Source organism: Pseudoliparis swirei, chromosome 10, assembly GCF_029220125.1.
Source record: "Pseudoliparis swirei isolate HS2019 ecotype Mariana Trench chromosome 10, NWPU_hadal_v1, whole genome shotgun sequence".
In the NCBI taxonomy this organism is placed as follows: domain Eukaryota; kingdom Metazoa; phylum Chordata; class Actinopteri; order Perciformes; family Liparidae; genus Pseudoliparis; species Pseudoliparis swirei.
Genome location: NC_079397.1, coordinates 15,401,176 through 15,429,169, shown reverse-complemented (window position 1 = coordinate 15,429,169; position 27,994 = coordinate 15,401,176). Strand labels below are relative to the sequence as shown.

Below are 27,994 nucleotides of genomic sequence, written 5' to 3'. Positions count from 1 at the left end.
ATCAAACGTGGCAGCTTCTGGTTCATCACTTAATTTTAGAATATTGTTCAACTTTCATTCAGGTGAACAAGGCCCAGCCTGTCTCTCGGTGAAATAAAAACCTGTTTACAGCATGAAAGCGGCCTGGTTGTCCCACTGACTGCGGGAAAACATGAAGGAACTGATGTCAACCATCTAGTTTTGGGGAAACATTTGGGCTTCGCTGCTCGAAGCTGCATTCGACAAAAGAGTGTCAGTCGCAGTGAGACACATGTCGATTTAAAGAAACACCCGCTTAAATGTAAATGTAGCCCTTTTAAGCCTCATCTAATTCACAGGCTTGTGTCACAGTAATTTGTACAAAGTTTCTATTCATGTTTTTCAATAAAGCTTCAATATTACTCCTCTAAAAATGCCCTTAATGTTGTCAAAACGGTTTTTATTAGCTTCATATTTGGTGACACTCTTGCAACATGACTTTCAACTGGGCGGATTGGACTCTGATCAGAAGTATTGAAGGATTGCACGTCGTCTCTTTGATTTCCATGTCGTCAGGTTAGGAACATCTATGAGCGATTAGAGGAACTGCAACTTCCACTTTGGTTTCACGACTCAGCTGTTGCGGTTGCTTCTAGTGCTGTGAACGTCAGCTCAAGGAAATATACATTCTTCAAAATATGGAAATGATGAACATGTGACTCTCACTTCCACTTGGTTTGAATCTAAAACAGTAGAGCCAAAGTGTTACTTTTCTGGCGTAGAAGTAGTTTGTGAACAGATCTTTCCTTCTTGATAGAGCTGTGTAGAATGAATTATTACATTGTTACAGCGTCGGAAATACACGAGGGCAAAGGGCAAAACTGTCCCGAAGAAATATGATTTGCCCCCATAATTTCGATATTTTAATAGCGTTTTGATTTTGTTCTTTATTGTGTCTGTCCTATCTGTACTTCCTGTACTAGGTAGGTACACCATAAAAATCAATAAATACCATTTTTTATTTATAAAAACAAAGAAATAAGTTATCATTGTGAATGAAGAAACTCAGCGCTTTCTGTTTTGACCGATTTAAGGTCTTTTCAGAACTAATTAATAATTTGTTGGAATAAATCGCATGACAATTAGAAAAGTAGAACCCATTCATCTCCACGAGCCCGCAATACAATAAACAATACAGTCCGAAACGTTCGTATTTCGGACTGTATTTGTTTTGTTATTCTGCATGCTGTTTGAAATTCTGAAAATGTTGTTTGATAATAAAAAATGGATGTCAATGTCATAAATCTTTTCATACTGTCACACAAAAATATGGATATGGCTAATGCAAATGGGAATGCAAATGGTTAATGCAAATGGTGTCCTCCATGTGAAATTGCTTGTGATGGTGAGGAGCCAACTTATGAATTAATTGGGTGACATCGCAAAACGTTCATTTTTGGTGGAATGCACAGAATGTGAATTTTCTACATTTTGTCTTTTGGTATTATTGTTTTCTATTTATGGTCGAGATGGGGGACATTTTCATCACTGGACAACTTTGAGATCATTGTGCGACTTCACAGTTTGTTGTGTGAGATTCAACAATACTGTGAATTGATTATATAACATCCATGGATCCAGAAAGACGTCCATATTTGTTTTTTTTCTGGCACTTCACATCGTTAAGGGTTAAGTTGCATGCATCTGTTTCATAGTCATAATTACAACTTTGATTTTGAGGTGAAGGTATCAGGTTCTGAGATTGTCCCTCGTTCATGTGGGAAAACATTGTGTGTGTGTGTGTGTGCGTGTGTGTGTGTGCATATCTGGACCCTCTGTTCTCTCTAGTCTCAAATCCCATGATAAATCTCCTTGCTGCTTCTCTTTCTCTCACCTGGCTGGAGCTGTTTGATGTTTGCTCCCTGCAGCTTTTACCAGCTCCTCGTGTGTGTGTGTGGTTTTTATTTTATTCCTAACTACAGAGAACAATGCCACTGTTTCTTACTCAAACACTAAGTGCTAAATGTAGAAAGGTCTTCTGCTGCCGCTACGAAGAACATCGATGGTTCTTTCTCAGATTTGTTGCTTACTTTCGCAAAGGTCGAAGCAGAGTGACATCCTTTAGCTCTGTGAAGCTCTTTAAACCTGGCCGTGAGGTTTCTCTAAATTGCTTGAGCATATTCATTGTCCCCGGAAGATAGAAATCTTTATGTATTGATTGATATTGGTTATTTACGACAGGCGAACTGAAACTTCCCATAACGTCTCGCTTGTAAAAGCCAGGTTCTAGGTTCTGCTTTGTTTTGACAAACCAGAACATTCCAGACACGACATTGCTATAACAATGTCAACAAATGTTGCTACTATAGATTTTCTTTCGGAAAACCTGCTGACAGACGACCTATCCTCACACAAAACCACTTCACTACATGTTTGCAACTTGTGGGTCACGTTCTCGACACAACCACGATTTTAACCTGAAGGGGGCGGGGCCATTCTTCTTGAGCGACGTTCCTTATCGTTTGTGCACTTTTTTATCCAAACCCTTCGAAAACCTTTCTTATCACATGACATTTTTTAAGAAGGGCTTATTAATTGGCTAAAGGAATATTTGCTCTTGAAAAAAAACATTGGACATGTTGACGATACGGTGCTGACCAGTAGATCCTAGAGATTGTAAAGCCCTCTGAGGCAAATTTGTTATTTTGGGCTACACAAAATAAACTGAATTCAATTCAATTGGTGACCAGTGATCATTCCCATAAGTCCCATTTAGTTTTACAACGCCACCGACACTAATATCACACACAACATGTGTCAGTGATGGAAGAAAAACTCAAATTCACAACTGCAAGTCCCGAACAAGCCGTGCAGGAACAACCTTAAAAACATGTGCAACACCTAATGTATTGTAATTCATTTCCATCATTGTTTTTAACTCCCAAAGTTAACATTTATACTGTATTACATAACACACAATGGATAAACTGATGCCCAAGGCTGCACGTTTCTCTTTGACACATCCTGGATTTGAATAAATCTCTCTGTTAGCATCATATAACCGATTGGAGTCGAAGTCATGAGAGTGAGTTTCAGAGGCCGAAGCTACCCCCTGTGTGGGTGACTGACATCCAGCTGATCTTAGACCTCCGCAGGGAGACGGCAAACAAACAGGGCCTGGTCTGTGGAGTTCTCTTTAAAGCCCGAAGCACGGGGAGATGAAAGAGAAGGAGGAGGTTTTAAAAAGCCGAGCCGGCTGCAGAACACTCCAGTCGCCGTCGCGGCAGCTCCGCGGAGATTGTGCGCTCTTTTAGTTTTTGTGTTTATTTTTAATATTTTCTTTGCCACAAACACATCGGCACTAACAACATACGACCGCAGCACACTTTTGGACATAAACTTTTGCGCAAAACAAGGGTTTTTGTCCACTTTTTCCATCGATCCAGCGTGGCCGGCAGAGATCGTACGAGCGAACCGCAACAACAACAGTGGAGCCGCTACTACGGGGAGACGACGAAAACATCGAGGGAAGCGGAGCGGAATTCGGAACAGACTGAGAGTTCAAGCCCACCGTCCACCTTTGCCCAGCATCCTTCTTGCTAACGTCCAGTCTCTGGAAAATAAGATGGATGATTTTAGGGCAAGGATCAGATTCCAACGGGACATGCGGGATTGTAACATCTTTTGTCTGACGGAAACTTGGCTGACCCGCTGGTGCGGATCGAGTCATATGCCCAACCGAGTCCTTCTCTGTTTTCCGTGCAGACAGAACGGAAGAGTCTGGTAAATCTAAGGGTGGAGGGTTTGCTTCATGACAAACAACATGTGGTGTGACCCCAAGAACATTAAGACTCTTTCTCGTTCCTGCTCGCGAACCTGGAACATCTGACGATCTCATGCCGTCCATTCTACCTTCCCGGGAGTTCAGCTCGGTCATCACCACAGCCGTCTACATTCCACCACAAGCGGACACCGACGTAGCACTATCGGACCTACATGATGTGTTATGTCGGCATCAGAACAAGTATCCCGACGCGGCTGTGGTGGTGGCTGGGGACTTTAACAAGGCAAACCTAAAAAAAGTCATGCCGAACTTTCACCAGCACATTACGTGTGCTACCAGAGGGGAAAGAACGTTGGACCACTGCTATCGCCATTCAAGAGAGGCTACAAGGCTGTCTCTCTCCTCCGTTAGGGAAATCAGACCATGCCGCCATTTTTCTGCTTCCGGAGTATAAACAAAGGATCGCGGAAGCGGTAGTGACGAGGAACGTGAAGCGGTGGTCTGACCAATCAGAGGCTGAGCTACAGGACGCTCTGAGTATCGTCGACTGGGACATGATCCAATCCAGTTCCAGTGACGTCAGCGAGTTTTGGAAGTAGCAATGAGCCTCATAGCAACGCTTAACGGACACCATCGTCCCCACGGTAAAAGTTAGGGACTTTCCTAACCAAAAGCCGTGGGTTGATAGATCCATCCGTGAAGCTGTGAACGCCCGGACTGCTGCCTATTACTCCGGTCTTGTATCCGCAACATGGACGAGTACAAGGCAGCGGTCTATGGACTGAGGAGGGCGGTGAAGGAGGCCAAGAGGAGGTACCGAGACAGAGTGGAATCACAGATGGAGCAGCGCGACACCAGGCGCCTATGGCAGGGGCTACGGACTATCACAAACTACCAGAGCAGACCCGCGCAATGGTGAGTGCCGACGCATCCCTAGCGGACGACCTGAACTCATTTTATGCACGGTTTGAGGCTAGCAACAACAGCGCTAGCTCGCTGCTAACAACAACACCGTTAAGCGTGGCCGAGGTGAGTTCTACCGCTGGGGATGAACACACACTCTCTGTGACCGAGCACAGTGTGAGGAGGGCTCTGTTGAGGGTGAACACCAGGAAAGCTGCAGGTCCAGATGGCATATCTGGGCGAGTACTGAAGACCTGTGCTAACCAGCTAGCTCCAGTGTTCACCACAATATTCAACCTCTCCTGGCTGAGTCCGTGGTCCCCGCCTGCTTCAAGAGATCCACTATTGTCCCTGTGCCCAAGAATGCTTCTCCAGCATGTATGAATGACTACCGACCGTGGCCCTCACCTCGGTGGTCATGAAATGCTGAGAGGCTGATAAAGGACTACATCTGCGCCTTCCTCCTTCCTCCATGGACCCGCTGCAGTTTGCTTATCGCCCAAACAGATCCACAGATGATGCTGTCTCCCAGGTACTGCACACCACACTCTCTCATCTGGACAGCCAGAGAGGGGGCTATGTGAGACTGCTGTTCATTGATTATAGTTCAGCTTTCAACACCATAGTCCCCTCCAGACTGGCCGGCAAGCTGATTGAGCTGGGACTGAACACCCCTGTGTGCTTGGATCCTGGACTTCCTGACCGCCAGGCCACAGGTGGTCAGGGTGGGCAGACACACCTCCAAATCCCTCACCCTGAACACAGGATCCCCCCAGGGTTGCGTCCTCAGCCCCTACTGTACTCCCTGTACACACATGACTGTGTGGCCAGGTTCAGCTCAACACCATCATCAAGTTTATGGATGACACAGTGGTGGTGGGCCTGATCTCCGACAACGACGAGAAGGCCTACCTGGAGGAAGTTGCTGATCTGTCACTCTGGTGCCAGGACAACAGCCTCATCATGAATGTCACCAAAACTAAGGAGCTGATTGTGGACTTTAGAGAGGTACAACAACAGTGGACGTACTCACCACTGGGGATTAACGGGACTACTGTGGAGAGGGTGAGCGGTATAAATACCTGGGAGTCCACATCACCGAGGATCTGACATGGTCAACAAACACAGACACTCTGGTGAGAAAGGCAAGGCAGCGCCTCTACCACCTCAGGCAGCTGAGGAAATTTAAAGTTTCCCAGAGGATCCTTCAGTCCTTCTACTCTGGAGCTGTAGAGAGCATCCTGACAGGAAGCATCACAGCCTGGTTTGGCAACTGCTCCGCTCAGGACAGGAAGGCTCTGCAGAGAGTAGTGCGTTCGGCTGAGCGCACTATTGGAACTACACTACCCACCCTGCAGGACTTGTACACCAGGAGGTGCAGAACCAGAGCCGGCAGGATCATGAAGGATCCTCACCACCCCAACAACAGACTGTTTCAGCTGCTGCGGTCAGGCAGGCGCCTCCGTAGTCACGCTGCAAGAACAGAGAGACTGAGACGGAGTTTCTTTCCTCAGGCCATCAGGATTGTGAACTCCGACCTCACCAGGACCCCCACATAGACCCACACAACTGCCCCTCTTAGGCACACACACACACACACACACACACACTTACTGTAAATATTGTGTTGTTTTTTATTTGTAAATAGTGTGTACTTGTTGCCCTTGCACATTCCTGCTGAGCATTGCCACTTTCATTTCACTGCACACCCTGTGTGTGTATGTGACAAATAAAACATCTTGAATCTTGAATCTCTATTACACACACACACACACACACACAGATGAATAATGACCGGGAATGAAATGAAATGGAATCAAGAGTGTAACCTGGAACTGACACAGGGAGTAGAGGAGGGGCAGTGGTCATGTGAGGCCACACAGTCTCTGCATGTTTCTCATCCTCTCTTTCCCTGTGTGTACATGCTTTCTCCCCCTGTGTGTGTGTGTGTGTGTGTGTGTGTTGGCACAGCTTCCCAGCCGCTCGGTGCTTTGGGAACGCCACAAGATAAACAGTTGGAGTAACATGAACGTAGCCTTGTTGAATCCCGCCCACAAGAAAACACAACTCTCTGCATCCTCTGCAGCTGATTCTGTGTCACCGCGTACAACTTAATGGAGACAATAACGCTATAAGTGAAGACAAGTGTGACTCGCCTGGTGCGTTAGGAAGCAGAGTTAATAATGTGTGATGGAGAGATGTAAATGCATCCATAAGTAGAGAGAGAAGAGGAGAGAGGCGCTCAGTGCATCCTCATCCTTATCATTAGTGAAAGCACCTTTTCTTTCTTTTGAATACAACATTGATAAATATGCAAACTAAAAACCAAATAACACTTTAGTTACTGTCTTACCAGTGAAAAAAGACACAAATGTAAAAATGCATCCCAGGATTTGTTCAAACCAGTATTGGATCAAGAGAAACGTGCTGATGAATCATAAACAGTAGTAGTTGTTGTGACTGTAAGTACACTTGCTGTGGCGTGAGTTTAGTGTTTATCACAGCTGTGGATCTGTCACGATGAGCAACAGCTGTCACCTGCGACTTACTGCAAGATAAACTCAGGGAACTTGTTTTCGGGTGTTGAATGCAGTGTAAATACGTTGGTCTGGTTTGTGGAGCTAGCAGGGGCAATGCGAGGCATTGCTGTGTCAGCCTGTGTAGCATGTTGTCCCTGTATCTTATCGTAAATAACCACCGTGGAGCTTAATTTAAATGAAACTAGAACGGGCACTCGGTAGAGCGCATACCTTCGCATATCACAAGATTGGGCATTGAATTATGAACATGTTGGCATTAGTTGCATGACAATTGGATACAAATTGACCGCTATGGTAAAAAGAAGATTTTGACCTTTTCATGACCTTGACCTTTGACCCGATCGATCCCAAAATCTAATCAAATGGTCCCCGGATAATAACCAATCATCCCACCAAATGTCATGCGATTCGCTTTAATACTTTTTGAGTTATGCGAGTAACACGCATACAAATAAATAAATAAATACACGGCGATCAAAACATTACCTTCCGCATTTTCAATGCGAAAGTAATGAGACCAGAATATTTCTACACTTCTCAATGGGCCGGGTCCTCGAGGGGGCCGTCTCGAAAAATGGACCACGACTTGTTTACCACATTTTTGTGGGTTGTGAGTTTTTGCCGTCACATCACCACTATTATTAATACAACGTGTGTGTGTGTGTGTGTGTTTAGGATTACACTTTCTCAGCGTAGACGTGTGTTTACAAGATAACAAAGCGGATCTAGCCTCTTAATTCTGCTCTCAAAGTTCACCTTGTTGATGCATTTATCTTTTTTAAATGTACATATCGCTTTAAAAGTTACTCTGGCATCTCTGTGTGTGTGTGTGTGTCTTCATGTGTTGCTCTTTCCACGTAACGAGAAATGCTGATAGCACTGGGTGTCTGCACTCTTTCCACAGTTCTCACTAGCTCTGCAGTATCATGGTGCAGTCTCAGTGGTTTTTTGGGGGGACTAGTTCCTAAGTGGGTCGTCGGCTGGGTGGGGTCAGATTTACTCATGAACCGTTTCCTGTACAATCTAAACACACTCTGGCAGCTGGTGACTCACAGCATTTGGGGTGGACAGAAGGAAAACCAACCCTCAGTTATGTCACTCTCGTCGGCTGCACCGATCTCTTCCGTCGACGCGCTAACCGTTGCATCGGATCATTGCCATGTGCCGCGGAGCCCGAGGACCCGGTGAACCGCAGAGTGTGATTAGAATGTTGTGGATTCCAGCAAGTGGAAGACTGGACCGTTGTATCAGCTGCAGAACAACAGTGAACCACAAACGGTGCACGATTACAGAGGCTGTGTGGTTGGTTATGAGATATGAAACTCTCCAATCTCCCAGCAGACAGATTGTAGGTTCAACCATCCGGTCATCAAGCTGAATGTGGGGTAGAAAGTTGAGCGAAGACGGATAATAAAAGGTGCATTCAGAGAAACCAGGAAGCGCCGTTTCTCATGCAAGATGCAGTCTCTCTGACGGGACGGACACTCCCCGTGAGAAAGACTCAACATCGTACAACTCCCACTCAGGAGAGGACAGTTACGGGAGGGACTTCTGCATCGACTGGCAGCAAAACGGACTCTCGGGAAATGTTCTGGATGAGGAGAGAGGGGGTTGGGGGAGGAGGGGAGGAGGAGGAGGAGGAGGAGGAGGAGGAGGACGGGACATAACGCCCGAGTGTCTGCTGCGTTTTAATCACGGCGTCCTATTTCCTTGAGAGGGACCTCTTGTGTCCGGTCTGCCGTTCAGCGATCACACAGCCTGTTTCTGTCATGCCATTTTTTTTACACAATTATTCCATAACCCGAATCAATAAGTTATTATTTTGGTAGTTTGTATGTATGTTAATTTGTAGCCAGAACGTGGTCTATGATCTGGATAGATTGAGCTCTGTGGACGATCTGTCTTTGCCTTCCTCCGAAAAAGCTGCTACAGACTCAAACTTCTGTTGCACTTATTAAAAAAATGCAAAGTCGTGAATGTTGGCATTCAATGCTTTTTCAGATTTGGAATCTTCTTGATTAATACTAAAATCAGACAAGTTTTCTAACGTGTTATTTTCAGGCAAGAGTTCAAGGATGTCTCTCTTTCGACTCGTGCTTTTCTGAGTGAATTTTCTTCGCTGCCTCTCAAGCCTTTGAAAGACATTTAGAAGCCCGATGGGGGAAATTATCCAGTATTTTTGCTCGAATAAAGCCAAATCTGAACATTTCTCTGTTTAATAAAAAGGGATTTTGCAGATATGTTATTTATTTATTCAGTTTTTCCTGATCTAATGTGTTGGGGACCCGAAGGAAAAGAGTAAAAATGAGTATTGAGGTTAATTATAATACTTTCATGGTATGTTCAATTTAAATGTGTTTTTTGATGAGAAATTTAAAAGATAGATATTATGGTTATTATAACCTATTTAACTTTCTAGCACCAGCTATGAACCGTTTATAATCACAGCAAACATTTAAATAAGAATACAATACAAATTTGTAGATAAAGTCAATGCACGTACGCGATTGGATGCAAATAAAGCACATTTTCGCTGGGCGGCGCGAATGATGCAAATGGCGTGAACAATTTGCCTCATATGCCCGACGTCGAGTTGTTAAAGCCAGTCAGCGTTGAGAAGCTCCTCATCACTGACGTCGTGCTGTTGGTAAATCTAACTGGCTGCTCCTCTCGTAGCGCTGGAAGCAGCAGTTATCCGCAAATTCACCAACCTGTGTGAGCCTACAGGTGATGTTATGTATAAATATATCTAGATATGATATTAATGTTATGAACCCAAACACGAGGACTTTTGATGTTCTGACATTTGTGGGATTTCCACAAGTATAAAGCAGAAATAGTGGTTATTTCTTCCTTGGTGAATGGCAGAAATAATAACTGTTTCCACAGAGTAAAGCCACAGAGACGAGCCACGTCCCCTCTAAGGCATGAATGACGTAAATAAACCACAAATAGCCAGTAAACTCAATTAAACATTAAAATAATTACTTAAAAAGTCAATCAGAATCAGATTTCTTTTCTTTTTAATTAAAACTGAAGTCAGATTCCTCAACAATAAATGGTTCCTTGATGCTGGTTTCTGCTGTATTTCAGATCCATATTCCATACCATTTTAAACTAGAGCTCTTCCAGTGTGTTCCCAGAAGACCCTGCAGTCAAATTATAAGCAGTGTAGGGATAAATAGCTCGATGAACTCGAACCCTTGAGAAACAAACCAATCAATTATTTATTTGTGGCACAATAATTAGTCTTTATTCTGTAAGAGCGTGTTTAAAACACCAGGACGGACAGATGGCTTGATCTGATTTCTGCTACAAAATCCTTTGGCCGTGGTGGTTGTTCATGAATAGACCTTCAGCAGCCAGAGATGAATAATCCCAGCTGGAGCAACCTACATCAGTGATGGTGGAGAGAGATGACTTTGAATGACCTCTCCTGGTATCCTCCATTGTCGGGCTGTGGTGTATCATCAGAGGATACGTTTATGCCTAAAGCTGCACCTCCTGGAATTGTCATTCCTGTGTGTGTGTGTGTGTGCAAGAGGTTCCCGACTAGAGGTCATCGTAACAAAGGCACGGATGAACAGATAAAGATGAAGAAAATAGAAAGCCGATTCATTGAAATTAATATTTTATGTTATTTGCGTGCCCAATTCCTGAGATTTTCCGATTTTTTTTCCTTCTCAACTAAGACCTTTCTGTGGGAAATGGATTTTGAATGTTGCGGACCACAGTTGTGTTCCCTAGTAAGATTTAAGGACCCCCATCAGTGCATTCTCAGCCAAGGATTACCCCCCTTCCCATTTGGCTTAGATATGGCCTGTTTGCTCACTGTGATTCATGTAGAAGTCTATTGGCATTTCAATAACATACATTTCCTTCAGTATTCTGTTAATACTCCTCAAACACTGAACTTCTTCTTATATTTCCCCCTCAAATCTCACAGTCTTCATGAGTGGGTCTAGTTTGTCGTTTACTATTCCCCAACAAGCATTCTCCCTCTTCGTAGCGCAACAGTGGACCAAAAGACGGCCGGTGTTGTGGGTTTTTGTGATTATTCCAGACATCAATGTATTTTGCTTGGCCAAAGTCGTGGGTGAGAAGCAGGCTTAAGCATGGAATTCCAAACGCCGCTCTCCCTTAGGGATGAGTATCGTTTTTTTTCTTTTCGATACCGGTGCTAAACCGGTACTTTAAAGAAAAGAAGCTCAAAACGACGATTGACAATGACGACGTTAAAAACCTCTTTGGCCATATTCCCTGTAAAAGCCGCTCACATCGTCGCACTGACAAAAAACGGATATCAGACTGTCGCGCTCGTAGCTAGCACGATCTACGACCGAACTTAACCCTCCTGTTACCTTCACATTTACTAACATATTTTACCCTCGGGGTCAATTTGACCCCAGCAATTAAAACCTCCAGAAAATTATTAGAATTAATATTGTTTCCCAAGTTTAAGTGTGAGGTACTTTATGTTTGTTTGTTGACTACCTAAATAGCCCTTTAAATATATAAAAAAGTTGATATTTCTTATATGTTTGACACAGTGAAAAACAGCCTGGGGTCAAATTGACCCCAAAGAACACCGACGTTAAACATTGAATGGGGTCAAATTGACCCTAAAGGTAACAGGAGGGTTAAACATGGTTATAATGGCTAATTTATTATTTATTGGTCTACTTTTATGAATGCAAGACTTGCAATCGATGTTATGGAACTAATCTGAGTTAAGGCTGCTCTTGATATCTTTGGTCTCCAAGTTTTCAGGGGGACCGGTTTCAGTCTGACGCAGACAGTCTTTGTAGGCCCATTTGAAATTGGGCTATGGCTATGGCTTGCACTTCCCGGTCTGCTGCACGTGCAATCAGAACTAATCATATTTAAATTGAATAAATCGGCCCCGTTGTCACCCGATACCCGATCCAGCTCCCTCGTTACGGGTGCTCCGCTGATCGCATTTCCACAACGCTTCTTCCATAAAAGAAGAAGAATGGTGAATTGTTTCATTACCTCATCTGGATTTAGCTCCAAAACACTTCCCTTAATTTAACCAATAGTCTAAACCATTTCCTCTTGTTGTAAAGGCCCTGCTGGTCTCAAAACATGCTCTATAACATTATGAGGAAACTGACGTTAACGCGTACAAATCTGTGCACTGCCACATTGAATATATTGTGATACTATAGATATCACAGTAGTAGATGACTTATTACAACGTGTGTTTACGACTCCTCCTCAGGAAGTGAGGTCAGAGGGGCCACAGGAAACACACTGATCTGTTTCCTGTGCAGAATCGTCACACACCTCCCTCCCCCAGCTGTGCTGCATTTCAAACCTGGTGTGTGTATGTCCACTCAAGTCAGGACACAGTGGTGGTGCCCACTAAAACACCCACACACACACACACACACACACACACTCTGTGTGGTGTAGCCTTCAGCCGTGAGTTATGTAACCTGGGTGGTTTATCCTCAGCAAAATTCTTTTCTTGGCCTTCTGATTCCAAACCTCCTCTAACACCAGATCCAGTGCTGAATAAACACAATGACACACTTACTGCACTAAAGCCCGAATATAACCAGAACATGAATAATGTATGCACATTATCTGAAATACGTCCCCTAACATGGCAGAACAGATCCCAAGGGTTGGCATAGCAACCTATCAGGTCAGGGAGTTAAGAGTGCGATTTGAATGCATCGTTGGAGCCGTCTGAATCTCGAGGATCCGCTCGGCGATCCAGTGAGACTGGTGGCGTTGGATTTGTCGGATGTGCACACGAGTCCGATCACGCCGATGTCCCAGCCCTCTGCGTGACTCATCAGTCTGCAGGAGAGAAAGGGGAGGTGTGCAGTTTCATGTCTGGGGATGCTGGCTGACACGGCTCCCTCCGGCGTCTTGTATAACTGGGGACCAGTCCTTGGTTCGAGTGGTCACCCAGATATCGAACCTTCTGCCAACCTTCTTTCGGTTGCCTGTGAGCCCCCGCACCCTCAAGGACTCGGTACCTACACTACCGTTCAAAAGTTTGGGGTCACCCAGACAATTTCGTGTCTTCCATGAAAACTCACTTTTATTTATCAAATGAATTGAAAATTGAATAGAAAATATAGTCAAGACATTGACAAGGTTAGAAATAATGATTAATATTTGAAGTATTAATTTTGTTCTTCAAACTTTAAGCTCAAAGGAAGGCCAGTTGTATAGTTTATATCACCAGCATAACTGTTTTCAGGTGAGATGGCGCGGCTGTGTCCAGACGCCGTCGAGGTAGCTCCGCGGAGATTGTGCGCTCTTTTAGTTTTTGTGTTTATTTTTAATGTTTTCTTTGCCACAAACACATCGGCACTAACAGCATACGACCACAGCACACTTTTGGACATAAACTTTGCAAAACAAGGGTTTTGTCCACTTTTTCCATCGATCCAGCGTGGCGGCAGAGATCGTCTGGCGAACCACATCAACAACAGTGGAGCCGCTACTACGGGAGGCGACGAAAACATCGAGGGAAGCGGAGCGAATTCGGAACAGACTGAGAGTTCAAGCCCACCGCCCACCTCTGCCCAGCATCCTTCTTGCTAACGTCCAGTCTCTGGAAAACAAGATGGATGATGTCAGAACAAGGATCAGATTCCAACAGGACATGAGGACTGTAATATTTTTGTCTGACGGAAACTTGGCTGACCCGCTGGTGCGGATCGAGTCATATGCCCAACTGAGTCGTTCTCTGTAATCTGTGAAGTCAGAACGGAAGAGTCTGGAAAATCTAAGGGTTGAGGTTTGCTTCATGACGAACAACATGTGGTGCGACCCCAAGAACATTAAGACTCTTTCTCGTTCCTGCTCGCCGAACCTGGAACATCTGACGATCTCATGCCGTCCATTCTACCTTCCCCGGGAGTTCAGCTCGGTCATCACCACAGCCGTCTACATACCACCACAAGCGGACACCGGCGTAGCACTATCGGACCTACATGATGTGTTATGTCGGCATCAGAACAAGTATCCCGACGCGGCTGTGGTGGTGGCTGGGGACTTTAATAGGGCTAACCTAAAAAAAGTCATGCCGAACTTTCACCAGCACATTACGTGTGCTACCAGAGGGGAAAGAACGTTGGACCACTGCTATACGCCATTCAAGAGAGGCTACAAGGCTGTCTCTCTCCCTCCGTTCGGAAAATCAGACCATGCCGCCATTTTTCTGCTTCCGGATACCGGCAAAAGATCGCGCAGAAGCGGTAGTGACGAGGAGCGAAGCGGTGGTCTGACCAATCAGAGGCTGAGCTACAGGACGCTCTGCGTGTCGTCGACTGGGACATGATCCAATCCAGTTCCAGTGACGTCAGCGAGTTTGCGGAAGTAGCAATGAGCCTCATAGCAACGCTAGCGGACACCATCGTCCCCACGGTAAAAGTTAGGGTCTTTCCTAACCAAAAGCCGTGGGTTGATAGATCCATCCGTGAAGCTGTGAGCGCCCGTACTGCTGCCTATAACTCCGGTCTTGTATCCGGCAACATGGACGAGTACAAGGCAGCGGTCTATGGACTGAGGAGGGCGGTGAAGGAAGCCAAGAGGAAGTACAGAGACAGAGTGGAATCACAGATGGAGCAGCGCGACACCAGGCGCCTATGGCAGGGGCTACGGACTATCACAGACTACCAGAGCAGACCCCGCGCTATGGTGAGTGCCGACGCATCCCTAGCGGACGACCTGAACTCATTTATGCACGGTTTGAGGCTAGCAACAACAGCGCTAGCTCGCCGGCTAACAACAACACCGTTAGCGTAGCCGAGGTGAGTTCTACCGCTGGGGATGAACACACACTCTCTGTGACCGAGCACAGTGTGAGGAGGGCTCTGTTGAGGGTGAACACCAGGAAAGCTGCAGGTCCAGATGGCATATCTGGGCGAGTACTGAAGACCTGTGCTAACCAGCTAGCTCCAGTGTTCACCACAATATTCAACCTCTCCTGGCTGAGTCCGTGGTCCCCGCCTGCTTCAAGAGATCCACTATTGTCCCTGTGCCCAAGAATGCTTCTCCAGCATGTATGAATGACTACCGACCGGTGGCCCTCACCTCGGTGGTCATGAAATGCTTTGAGAGGCTGATAAAGGACTACATCTGCGCCTTCCTCCCTTCCTCCATGGACCCGCTGCAGTTTGCTTATCGCCCAAACAGATCCACAGATGATGCTGTCTCCCAGGTACTGCACACCACACTCTCTCATCTGGACAGCCAGAGGGGGGGCTATGTGAGACTGCTGTTCATTGATTATAGTTCAGCTTTCAACACCATAGTCCCCTCCAGACTGGCCGGCAAGCTGATTGAGCTGGGACTGAACACCCCCCTGTGTGCTTGGATCCTGGACTTCCTGACCGCCAGGCCACAGGTGGCCAGGGTGGGCAGACACACCTCAAACCCATGCACCCTGACCACAGGAGCCCCCCAGGGTTGCGTCCTCAGCGCCCTACTGTACTCCTGTACACACATGACTGTGTGGCCAGGTTCAGCTCCAACACCATCATCAAGTTTGCGGATGACACAGTGGTGGTGGGCCTGATCTCCGACAACGACGAGAAGGCCTACCTGGAGGAAGTTGCTGATCTGTCACTCTGGTGCCAGGACAACAGCCTCATCATGAATGTCACCAAAACTAAGGAGCTGATTGTGGACTTTAGGACGTACAACAACAGAGGACGTACTCACCACTGGGGATTAACGGGACTACTGTGGAGAGGGTGAGCGGGTATAAATACCTGGGAGTCCACATCACCGAGGATCTGACATGGTCAACAAACACAGACACTCTGGTGAGAAAGGCAAGGCAGCGCCTCTACCACCTCAGGCAGCTGAGGAAATTTAAAGTTTCCCAGAGGATCCTTCAGTCCTTCTACTCTGGAGCTGTAGAGCGCGTCCTGACAGGAAGCATCACAGCCTGGTTTGGCAACTGCTCCGCTCAGGACAGGAAGGCTCTGCAGAGAGTAGTGCGTTCGGCTGAACGCACTATTGAACCACTCCCACCCTGCAGGACTTGTACACCAGGAGGTGCAGAACCAGAGCCGGCAGGATCATGAAGGATCCTCACCACCCCAACAACAGACTGTTTCAGCTGCTGCGGTCAGGCAGGCGCCTCCGTAGTCACGCTGCAAGAACAGAGAGACTGAGACGGAGTTTCTTTCCTCAGGCCATCAGGACTGTGAACTCCGACCTCACCAGGACCCCCATAGACCCACACAACTGCCCCTCTTAGGCACACACACACACACACACACACACACTTACTGTAAATATTGTGTTGTTTTTTATTGTAAATAGTGTGTACTTGTTGCCCTTGCACATTCCTGCTGAGCATTGCCACTTTCATTTCACTGCACACCCTGTGTGTGTATGTGACAAATAAAACATCTTGAATCTTGATCTTGAACATAATTGCACAAGGGTTTTCTAATCAGATATTAGTCTTCTAAGGCGATTAGCAAACACAATGTACCATTAGAACACTGGAGTGATAGTTGATGGAAATGGGCCTCTATACACCTCTGGAGATATTTCATTAGAAACCAGACGTTTCCACCTAGAATAGTCATTTACCACATTAACAATGTAGAGAGTGTATTTTTGATTAATGTTATCTTTATTGAAAAAACAGTGCTTTTCTTTGAAAAATAAAGACATTTCTAAGTGACCCCAAACTTTTGAACGGTAGTGTATGACTACTGTGCAGTTCAAGTTTAAAGAAGCTTTCACAGTAGGTACATAGTGTGCCGTGTCCTTAAAACACGTACATGTGTTCTACACCAACTTGCACATGGTGGTTGATTTATCAGGTAAAAAAAAAAACTCTTCCACTCACTCCCACATAAACCTCACAGTGACATGCAGGCATCCTGCGTGCGTGCAATATCAGGTTTATAAATCAAATTAATGAATGTCACTTATGCTTGTCAGCAGCTCTCTTGTGAGTTGATGTGCATCGATGTATACTTGTTTATTTTGTATGCATTCCAGTCATAATAACCTGTAAGAACAGAGTATTTAAAGGTAGAAGAGTTATTCCTGTTGTCCAGGCCTCTCACACATTATACACAGTAAAGATAATTACCTTCGAATTGAAAATGCGGAAGGTTCTGTTTTGATCGCCATTTATTTATTTATTTATTTGTATGCGTGTTACTCGCATAACTCAAAAAGTATTAAACCGAATCGCATGAAATTTGGTGGGATGATTGGTTATTATCCGGGGACCATTTGACTAGATTTTGGGATCGATCGGGTCAAAGGTCAAGGTCAAGGTCATGAAAAGGTCACAATCTTCTTTTTACCATAGCGCGGTCAATTTCTATCCAATTGGCATGCAACTAATGCCAAAATGTTCATAATTCAATGCCCAATCTTGTGATATGCGAAGGTATGCGCTCTACTGAGTGCCCGTTCTAGTTTATATATAATATGATCAACTGTGTAAGAACATATCGGGTTTGAATATGGCCAATATGGTAAAAGATGCACAGTCGAACACATTTCCTCATGAGTTATGTCATGGTGGGCAGTTAGCCAGCTAACGCCTTGCCTTGTGACACCAGCGTGTCTGTTTAGTGAAGGGCCCATGTGGCGTGAGGAGGGCCCGATGCAACTGTTGCAGAGCTAACGCTTGATGAAGCCCAGCTGTGTTTATCCAGCACTAACAAGAGAAAACACAACCGGGGTCACGTTTGTCTTTGGATTAACATGTAAATCGTGCATTTGACCATCAAAACGGACACAACTCTACCCTTTCAGAAGAAAAGATGGCTAAGAGAGATGGAACAACAGAATAGTTCTGGAGCTTTTGGGAACCTGTCATGCCATACATCCTTTATTTCGGTCACGTTTCGGCAACAATCTGGTCCAGAACAAGGAGTAGGCACGGACGAAACACACAGGGTAACGAGCCACAGGTGGAAACAATCAGGGCGGGGCTTGTAATCATACAAGAGGCAGAGGAGTGGCTGAGGGCAGGTGAAGGGAATCAACAATCAGGGAGAGGAAGTGGAGGGAAACAGAGGACACAAGAGACAGGGACTTCAAAATAAAACAGGAAACGAGACACCAAAACCCAGACCATGACCATTTATTTCTGTTGTAGATTCTCAGTGCATGGCTGTATGTATTTTTTATTTCTTTTAATTGCTTTACTGGAGTAACAGAGCATTGTAGAATAATAATAAAAGGTTGACAAATAATCAAAGGTTGCTATGTTCTTTTGATCGGATTAATAGTAATTAATAATAAACTGAGTTTATTACATTTATGGCCAGATGGTCGACATGGTGACCATCAGCCACCCATCACACCAAACTGATGAGGGAAATTAGTGAAGTGAGTAAAGACAGCTGTTCATCAAGAAAAGGTACTACGTGTGCTGCTATGCTCTCACACAGAAGCAGATTGGTAGCAGGACAAATGTGTGTGAGGCCGAGTGTGATTAATGCCCTCTGGCTGGAGAGGAAGAAGAGAAGGAGCACCTCTTCTCCTGCGATGGCTGAGACTGAGCTCAAGAAAGGTGTTAAAGTGACACTCTGTTTCGGGGGAGGAGACGGAGGGACGTTTTTACAAAGAATCACTCTGAGATTTAATGAATGTTGTTATTCCGTTATTGTATTGTTATAACCATGACGTTGTAATTTGGTGAGAAACATTGTAAGCGACATAAAACATACAAAACTAGAATGGGCACTCGGTAGATCGCATACCTTCGCATATCACAAGATTGGGCATTGAATTATGAGCATGTTGGCATTAGTTGCATGCCAATTGGATAGAAATTTACCGTGCTATGGTAAAAAGAAGATGTTGACCTTTTCATGACCTTGACCTTTGACCCGATCGATCCCACAATCTAATCAAATGGTCCCCAGATAATAACCAATCATCCCACCAAATTTCATGCGATTCAAGAAGATTTTGACCTTTTCATGACCTTGACCTTTGACCCGATCAATCCCAAAATCTAATCAAATGGTCCCTGGATAATAACCAATCATCATACCAAATTTCATGCGATTCGGTTTAATGCTTTTTGAGTTATGAGAGTAACACGCATACAAATAAATAAATAAATAAATAAATACACGGCAATCCTAACATAACCTTCTGCATTTTCAATGCGAAGGTAAAAATCCCACATTAAGTAGGATTTTATTCAATAGAATTGTACTAAGGTTGTATATTTTTTTCACAGAAAGTAGTAATATAATCTAATTGTTTTGAGAGTACATTTTAAAAAGTCAAACGTGATATGCATATCTTTCTAGATTTATTCTCATAACATTGAGAGTTCTTCTTGGAGTTACAACCTAATTGTCACCCCTTTCTCCCAGCAGCCCGTTGGGTGTGCTGAGTGCGAGGGCGTTTTTCTGCCCCATCCCGGGGGGAGGGAATCTCTCTGTCTTCCGAGGGCCCCTTTTCCCATGGTTGGGGTTTTCCTACCAATGTTTCAATCGGGTTTTGGGAGGGCCCCTTTTGTGCAGTTTTTGGTTGGGCATTTTGTTTTGTGTGGGCAAAACAAAAAAAAAAAATGAATGGATTGGGTGAAGTTAGCAATGGGGGCTTTTTTTGGAATAATTTAAAACAAAAAAAAAAAAAGGGACTTTTGTGGTATTGGAAAATCAGGAAAAATTTCCCAAGAAAAAAAAACCACAAAAAAAATAAGGGGATGATGTGGGGCATGTTCCGGCCAGACTGCCATAAACGGATAGAGAGGGGATTTTGGGCGGAAAAATCACCAGCCCCCAGCATAGACAGCCGGTCAATGCCCTAAAGGGGAAAGGGAAGGATTTGGGGGGGAAACAGGAATAGTTTAATGGGGAGATAACTTTTTGGGGAAAAAAGGGAAAGGGAGGTGCTCCAGGTCCAAAAAAGGGTTTTCCCAGAAAAACCCTTTCTAGCTTCCCCCCCTTTTTTTGGTCTGAACCAAAGGTGACCTATTTCCAGTTACTTAGGTAATAACAGGCGGGGGTTTTTGTTTGCCACCGGAGAGGGACCCCTCTTTCCCCCTGAATTTTCCCTTTTTGTAATTGTTTGGGATTTTCCTGCCGTTGGGTGGTCTGGGGGACATTTCAGATTGTTTGAAAATTTGAATTTTAAAAGGCTTAAAAATCTGAAGTTGAACGCGGAAAGAGAAAGAGCGTTGGAAATTTTTAAAACTTTTAAACCTCGACTTGAACCCAACACAAAAACCCCAAAAATTTTAAAAACCATTCAATGTTTTGGTGTAAAAGGGGACCCATTCAGCCCAGCCCCCTGATTAAAGGAGGTAAAAAGTGGGCAGCACACACCCACACAACACACCGGGCCAAACCCATGAGCGGGGAAAAAAAAATGGGAAAACGGTTTAATAATTTGGAGGAGGTAAACCCCTAAGAAAGAGAGAGAATCCTTTTCCTGTCCCCAGCAGTTCCCTTGGCTCTCTATCTCCAGGTGAACCTTTTCATCTAACTTAAGGCTCTCAACGTCAATTTTCCCACAAAACTGGGCCCGACTCCATTAAAGCGAGGTTTGTTTTGCTCGTGATATGCTGCCCGTGTTTTTCTTCAGAAACACTTTTTTTTAAAGTGAAAGACCCGGGTTCCCCGGGTTAACCGCAGAAAGAATTGTAAATTAGAATTTAAGGTGATGCAAAAAAAACAAAATAAAATAATTTTGCGTAAAGCCTATCTTCATCCCTTTTTTAATTAATTATTTAATAGTTGGTATTGCCCCCAACCCCCCCCCGACAAACCCTGGGGTTTAATAAAGATATCATTAACAAAAAATTTTAAAAGAGAGCTGTTTCCCCTTGTCCCCCAGAAGGGCCCGGGCGTCAAGAGAGACACCTTTCCACTTTTTAAAGAGATTAACCGAAAACTTGTGCGGCCCCCGGCGCCCCGATTCAAACCCACCTTCTTCCCCCTGCCCGGGGAATTGGCCCCCCGTGTTTTTTAACGAGGCAAGGGAAAGGAAAAGCCGTTTTCCGCCGTTTTTTTATTTTTTGATTTATTTTAACAAAGGAAAACAAAATTTTAAATTTTTTGCGAGTTCTTTTCTTTATTTTTTTTTTTAATTTTTTTTTATTTTTTATTTGTGGGGGTTTTTTTCGCATTCCACAAATTTCCCCATGGGGTTTAATTATTTTATTACCCAATTTGAAAAAAAGGGGTTTTTTTGACCCTCAAAGGCCAGGCTGGGGGGGAAAAGGTCAACTTTTTATAAAACGCATTTCCCCTTGCTCCAAATAAACAAAACATATTCAATGCCACTGTGATGGGTTTTTGGTTTGCCATAAAAAAGAAAAATTGTTTGGTTTAATTTTTTGATTTTTTTTTTTTTAAAAACCAAAAAAAAACCAAAAAAAATGTTTACAAAAATCCACCACAAAAAGGCCCCATTAAAAATTTAAAATTTATTTGAAAGGGTTTTAAAAAAACCCCAATATTAAAAACCTGTTCTTTTGTTTTAATTATCCCCCTTTTTAATTTTATTTTTTTTCCGGGTTTTTAGGTCAAGGAAAACCTGGAAAAGTCATGGAATTTTAAAATGGTCATTTCCAGGGCCTGGAAAAGTCATGGAAAAAACTTAAATCATCAACGTTTTGGAAAAGTCATGAAAATTTGTAATAATCACATGTTCATTTACACCGAGTTTGACATAATTAAGATGTTTTTTTAAAGAAAGACGCTCCCAATACGCACACTGTTCTACATTTTTCATGTTTATACCGAGATTTCAGTTTGGTCATGGACATTTGGTTTAAAGTCCTGGAAATGCACTGGTCAAAATGTGTAAGAACCCTGGAATAAATAAAGTAGTGTTCACAAACATTTCATAAAAACCATAATCATGCTTGGTGATATCTGCCCAGTGCTAGAAGATGATGTCCGTCCCTCTCAGTCTTGAGGAGCGCAGCTCATGAAATGTGAAGAGAAATGGGATTGGAGGTTTGAGTTGGTTCATATTTTTTGGGCATGGATCCAACACTGCATGGTTTGATTATACGAGTACAAAGTAACGTGTGATTATGAAGTAAGACATGAAAGGCTAGTTATGAATATTATATTCATGTATGCCAGTAAATCTCGAAACATACTGACGCACTGTTCCTTTAAAGAGAATTCCATGCGTCAACACCTCTAACGCCACGGAGCCCTGGAAGGGACGTGGAGAGGATGTAACTGACAGCAGGAGGGGAAACAACTCTTTTCCACAACATTAGTCCCACAGCGTGTCATAACGCTGGATTATTTATTGCCCTTAGCACACACTTACGCACGAGCCGGGACGAGCTGAAGAGTTTTGACACACATATTGTGTTTAGAACACGTTTTATTAGCCTTGAGGTCTCAGCATTTATCTTCTCCCCCTTGACTTGACATCCATGGTTCTTACGGTCATGGAAAACCTGGAAAAGTCATGGGATTTTAAAATGGTTATTTCCAGGCCTGGAAAAGTCCTTGAAAAAAATGAAACTCCAAAACCTTTGGAAAAAGTCATGGGAATTTGTTACATGCATGTGTTAATTTACACAGTTTGATTAAAAGAATACAGATTTTTATAAATAGTTATTCTTTTAATCAAACTATTGTCTCATTTAAGCTATATGCTCATGTATACACTGAGATTTCACAAATGTTTGGTCATGGAAATTTGGTTTAAAGTTATGGAAAGGTCATGGAAATATATTGGTCAACTTGTGTATGAACCCTGGACATCTTTCTGTGGCATTGTTTCACATTTCCTGGAAACTCTCGATTCTACTGTGTCACTCATTCATAGCGGGAAGAAACGATACTCCGAACAGCTTTGGTTCACACATTCTCTCCATCTGCCTTTTCATTTGAGAAATAAACTGGCAAGAGGAAGACCGATCCCGTTCAATCAACGTTCGATCAATATTCTGGTCCAAGATTATCAGACAATATTCCGGTTTAACGTTTCTTTCTTTCGTTGGCCTTTATTTTTTTTTTTACCCTTCGATGTTTGAATATTTATTTCCTAGCAGCTAACATATTCTCTTCTGTCTTTTCTCTCTCGTTCCACGACCATCCGCTGTGCGATGACATCACACCTCAACAGGTAAGCCCTTACGTTTTGTTCTGGCTTTCTGCCCATGATGCTCAGAACTGAGGCATGCTGGGAGGGAAAATTGGGGTTTTTGTTTGTTTGTGGTGCTGCTCCTGCTTTTATTGTGGTTTTCAGAGTTAGCGGTTACACTGAGGTTGCATTGAGACATGGTTGTGATTCATCAGCGTGCACACTGAATTCTCAATTGATTCAAATGACTCATCGGATTGCTTCTAGTGGTGACTGAAGGTAATGACAGTGGCACGCACATCACTCTCTCCAGAAAACACCAGCATGATGTCAGTATTCAGAACAGCGAACGGTATGGTGGCCTAAATTAGGACCAAAGTCATAACCCAAAAGTCTCCGTATTTGTTGAACTGAAAGCTTTGTTTACACTGTAATATTTACATCTGTAATGCCAGCCGTGTCCAGCTGTTAACCCACAGGCGTGTTTGACAATGTTCCCGTTTTTTAAATATGACTTTCTCCGCGATAATACAGGACAGAAATATATTGGAAATCATCAAATCAGGTCAATTCCTCGATTCTACTCAATTTCTTAAATTTGCCTGTGTTTTACATGAAAAAAAATATATATCTCAATATAATGAGGCACGGTTGTCCTAAGGCACACGTGTAAGGAGATAATATGACCCTAAAGCTGACAATTTGAGTTTATTAAAATTTTTATTGTTCATATCTCTTCATATCTCTATTCTATAAATGACGTCGTCGTCCCACCTCTGTAGCGCCGTCATTCAAAGAGAAAGATGACGTCGCTGCTCTTTGCCTCATCTCTCTTTGTTTCCCTCCCACTCCGCCTCCCACAGGGAGAAGTGGAGCGTCACTATATTCAGGGCTGTTTAAGACTAGGAGCAGAAACCTGACAGAGGCTGGCCTCAGGGAATACACACACACACACTCTCTCTCTCTCTCTCTCTCTCTCTCTCTCTCTCTCTCTCACACTATGAATGAACTCTGGAGCAGACTTGCAGTGGGAGTGGAGAGACATCTGGCCAGATACATTAATTAGAGTAATTATTCAGCGATAAATGATGCAGAGTTCTTGCCTCGTATCTCTTCTCTTTCCCGTTCAGTAGCAACGTGTAACACGCTGCACTCACCTCACAAATGCAGGGTGGAGTTTGAGCTCATTATTGTCATCAAGCTAAATAAGCCTAGAATAAATACGAATGCATTTGATGAGTCATAGCACACAGTCGGTGTGTATACTAAGCATTCATCATGTGTGCTCGCCGGAGGTTGAAGAAATATTGGGTATCTGGAGAAAAGAAAAAGATGACATCATGACCATTCATACTGAAATGATTGATGGGGCTTTTTGCTAGAAGGATGGAGGTCAACACAACTGTTGTTCCTTAACTTCCCCTCTGTGGTACCTGACCTGATTATGTCATGAGCTGATCGTCCAACCAACTACTTGAATCCATGGCTTTATTTTTGCATTATTGTAACGGTCTCTTTGAGATGACTTGAGTGGAATGAGGTTGTGGAGCGAGGTTAAGTTGACCAACATGCTTTTCTTCTTTTTTTCTTCTTCTTTTTTAAAAATGTGTGTGTACCGCCGGACAGTCAGTCCTCTGTTAAGGAGAAATAAGCTGAATTTTCTTCTTTTTTTACGGATACAAAAATGATATTCTATTGTTACCTTCGCATTGAAAATGCGGAAGGTTATGTTTTGATCGCCGTGTATTTATTTATTTATTTATTTCTATGCGTGTTATTCGCAGAACTCAAAAAGTATTGAACCGAATCGCATGAAATTTGCTGGGATGATTGGTTATTATCCGGGGACCAGTTGATTAGATTTTGGGATCGATCGGGTCAAAGGTCAAGGTCAAAGGTCATGAACAGGTCAAATCTTCTTGAATCGCATGAAATATGGTGGGATGATTGGTTATTATCCGGGGACCATTTGATTAGATTTTGGGATCAATCGGGTCAAAGGTCAAGGTCATGGAAAGGTCAAACTCTTTTTTTTTTACCATAGCACGGTACATTTTTGTCCAATTGGCATGCAACTAATGCCAAAATGTTCATAATTCAATGCCCAATCTTGTGATATGCGAAGGTATGCGCTCTACCGAGTGCCCGTTCTAGTTTAATGTGTAATACACACTATGCTGATGATGTTGAACTTGACACTCAAAGCCAAGATGGCCACGTCGACAACACAGGGGCAACCAGGGAGCACGCACCCGATGAATATCAATCTAATGGGCAGGTTGCCAGCATATTCCTGGTGTGTGTGAGCCCGAGTGTGTCTCTTGTCCTCACAGCTCCTGTAACTACTGCACAATGTCAACACTGGTGTGAACCAAGGCCACCAGCTGTGAGATGGACACGCCTCTTTTGGCCACTGGCCTCATGTTTGCATTTCATGTGATAATGTGGCAGTGGATGCGTATAAACAGGATGGCAGCTGTGTTCAATGTGATGGAGACACGAGCCGCCGTCTGTCAACCCATGGATTTGTTTCCAGAACTATGATTTTTTTGACGAAGTTGTGACCGATCAAGAGCTAACACTGTTGTATACAACACGTTAGACACGTTTAATCCGATTTGTCATTCATCAAAACAGAATAAACTACTAATTGTGTCACTTTGCCAAACAGATATTTATTTGGGAAAAGCGGCCTGAATAAGATCTGATCATATTGAATCTGATGTGACTGTTTCGGCTTGTTTAGACAAGAAACAATTTTTTCGCGCGACCGAATCCCATGAAAAGTCAACGTACAGACGCGCGTGGCTGCGATAGACGCGATATTTTCTGGATAGAGTTGAATTTGCAGTTGTAATTTGAGGAACAGGCTTTTCAGTTCTTCCATTTCTCCCCCCTGGTTCTGTGGCTGCTGTTCCCCTTCACTCACCTCACTGCTCCTCTGTGTATGCAGTCCATTAAAGCAGACTCCATGGCCTTACATGGGGAGGCAGACAGGTGGACAGCAGCAACACGCTTGACCTCTGGCTGCTGTTGTACGAGCAGGCGGCTCCCAACAGATCTGCTGGATTAATGCTTTGTCAGCCATCCGTAGATATTAATACAGACCAAAAGTATAAAACCAGAGGGGAAGAGCTCAAGAGTGACTTCTTAACGATGCTGTTACCACGTAAATACAGTCGTTTCTTATTTAAGTCTGAATCGACTAATATGATTTCAGTGTTAAACAGTGTTAAACCTGGAAAAGTCATGGAATTATAAAATGGTCATTTCCAGGCCTGGAGAAGTCATGGAAAAAACTTAAATCATAAAAGTTTTGGAAAAGTCATGGAAATTTACTCATTTACGGCGAGTTTGAAATAATTTATATATTTTTTAATTATTATATTTTTTAATTATAATAATTAGTGGAATGAAAACATGTACATGGATTCTGACACCTGATACCTGACATGTAAATGAAACTGTTGTTCCTCATGTTAAGTCCTGGTCCCCGTTTCACAAAGACGGGTAACTTTACCCGTCTTTCAAGTAGGTGACATGTACTGTGTGTGTGAGTGTGTATAGGTGTGTGTCTGTGTGTGTAGGTGCAGGCAAATTATCTTTGTATACCTGAATTTTCATCTGTGGTGGTCATGTGTTTAGAAAAGAAGTCACACTCTCTGCTTGTACCCACCCATTACCTCAAACACACACACACACACACACACACACACAGTTTTAAGGGATAATTACAGGAAAACGCTTTTTTGCTCTGAATGAATTTTGATTGCACTGCCTCTTCCTCGACTGGAAGTCGAGAGAGCCTGTTGACTGTGTGTGTGTGTGTGTTGCCATGGCAATGTGGGAGGAAGGGGTGTCAGAGTGAGTGTTGGAGGATGTGTAAGGATGATATGTTCCAAACTGAGGAAACTTTTTTCGAGCTAAATTACAGGCCAACATCTCAGGCACACGACGCACCGTGTCACGAACATGCAGCTGTCAACATCTGGATGTACGACAGGAGAAACCAATAAGTTGAGTTAGTCTGGCAACGGTCAAATAATTTAAGGTTTGCAAATTGACCAGTGACGGTCGATGAGTTGCTGGTTATCTGTCACTCTTCATCAGTCACAGTGAGTCAACAATGAGACGGCAGAATCCAATGTCTCATGTCGAGGGTGTGTTTTGAAGAAATGAAACAAATTAACCGATGCATAATTGATAATATATGCAACCTTGGGGTGATGATGACATCGGTGTGACAGGAATGCCTGTCGGGTGGTTTAATTAATAAAGATGAATTGTCTGGAGGGATGAGTCGTCTCTGATCTGGCCTTCAGGCAGCAGCAGAGAGGCTGGTGTGGTTCAACGTCATCTAAAGCTCCATGTCAGACAATTCAAGGCTTTATTGGGAGAAGAAGATGGATGTGTGTCTGGCAGCCTGCAGCTATTCAGGCTTTTAACCCTCCTGTTACCTTCAAATTTACTCACATATTTTACCCTTGGGGTCAATTTGACCCCAGCAATTAAAACCTCCAGAAAATTATTAGGAATAATATTGTTTCCCAAGTTTAAGTGTCACTTTATGTTTGTTTGTTGACTACCTAAGCAGCCCTTTAAATAAATAAATAAGTTGATATTTCTTATATGTTTTACACAGTAAAAAACAGCCTGGGGACAAGTTTACAAATTTATAAGTTGTGTACAGGACAGTGAAAACATATCGTCATGTGAATTTTATGTTTTTCCAGTTGTCCCCAATAAATTAGGAAAAGTC

At 43.7% G+C, this 27,994-nt stretch overlaps 1 protein-coding gene across 8 annotated transcripts in view; it reads left to right on the top strand.

Moving 5' to 3' along the window:
* Nucleotides 1-27,994, top strand: part of LOC130200328 (pleckstrin homology domain-containing family A member 5-like) — a 114,943-nt gene that overhangs the window by 5,822 nt on the left and 81,127 nt on the right. The window contains exon 4 of one of the 8 annotated variants that reach the window (XM_056424529.1): nucleotides 23,278-23,576. The exons of the other annotated variants lie outside the window; for them this stretch is intronic. Within the exon in view, the coding sequence (XP_056280504.1) occupies nucleotides 23,278-23,281 (4 nt within the window). The 3' untranslated portion in view covers nucleotides 23,282-23,576. Of the gene's footprint in view, nucleotides 1-23,277; nucleotides 23,577-27,994 lie in introns of those variants that run through there. 8 annotated transcript variants of the gene reach the window in all.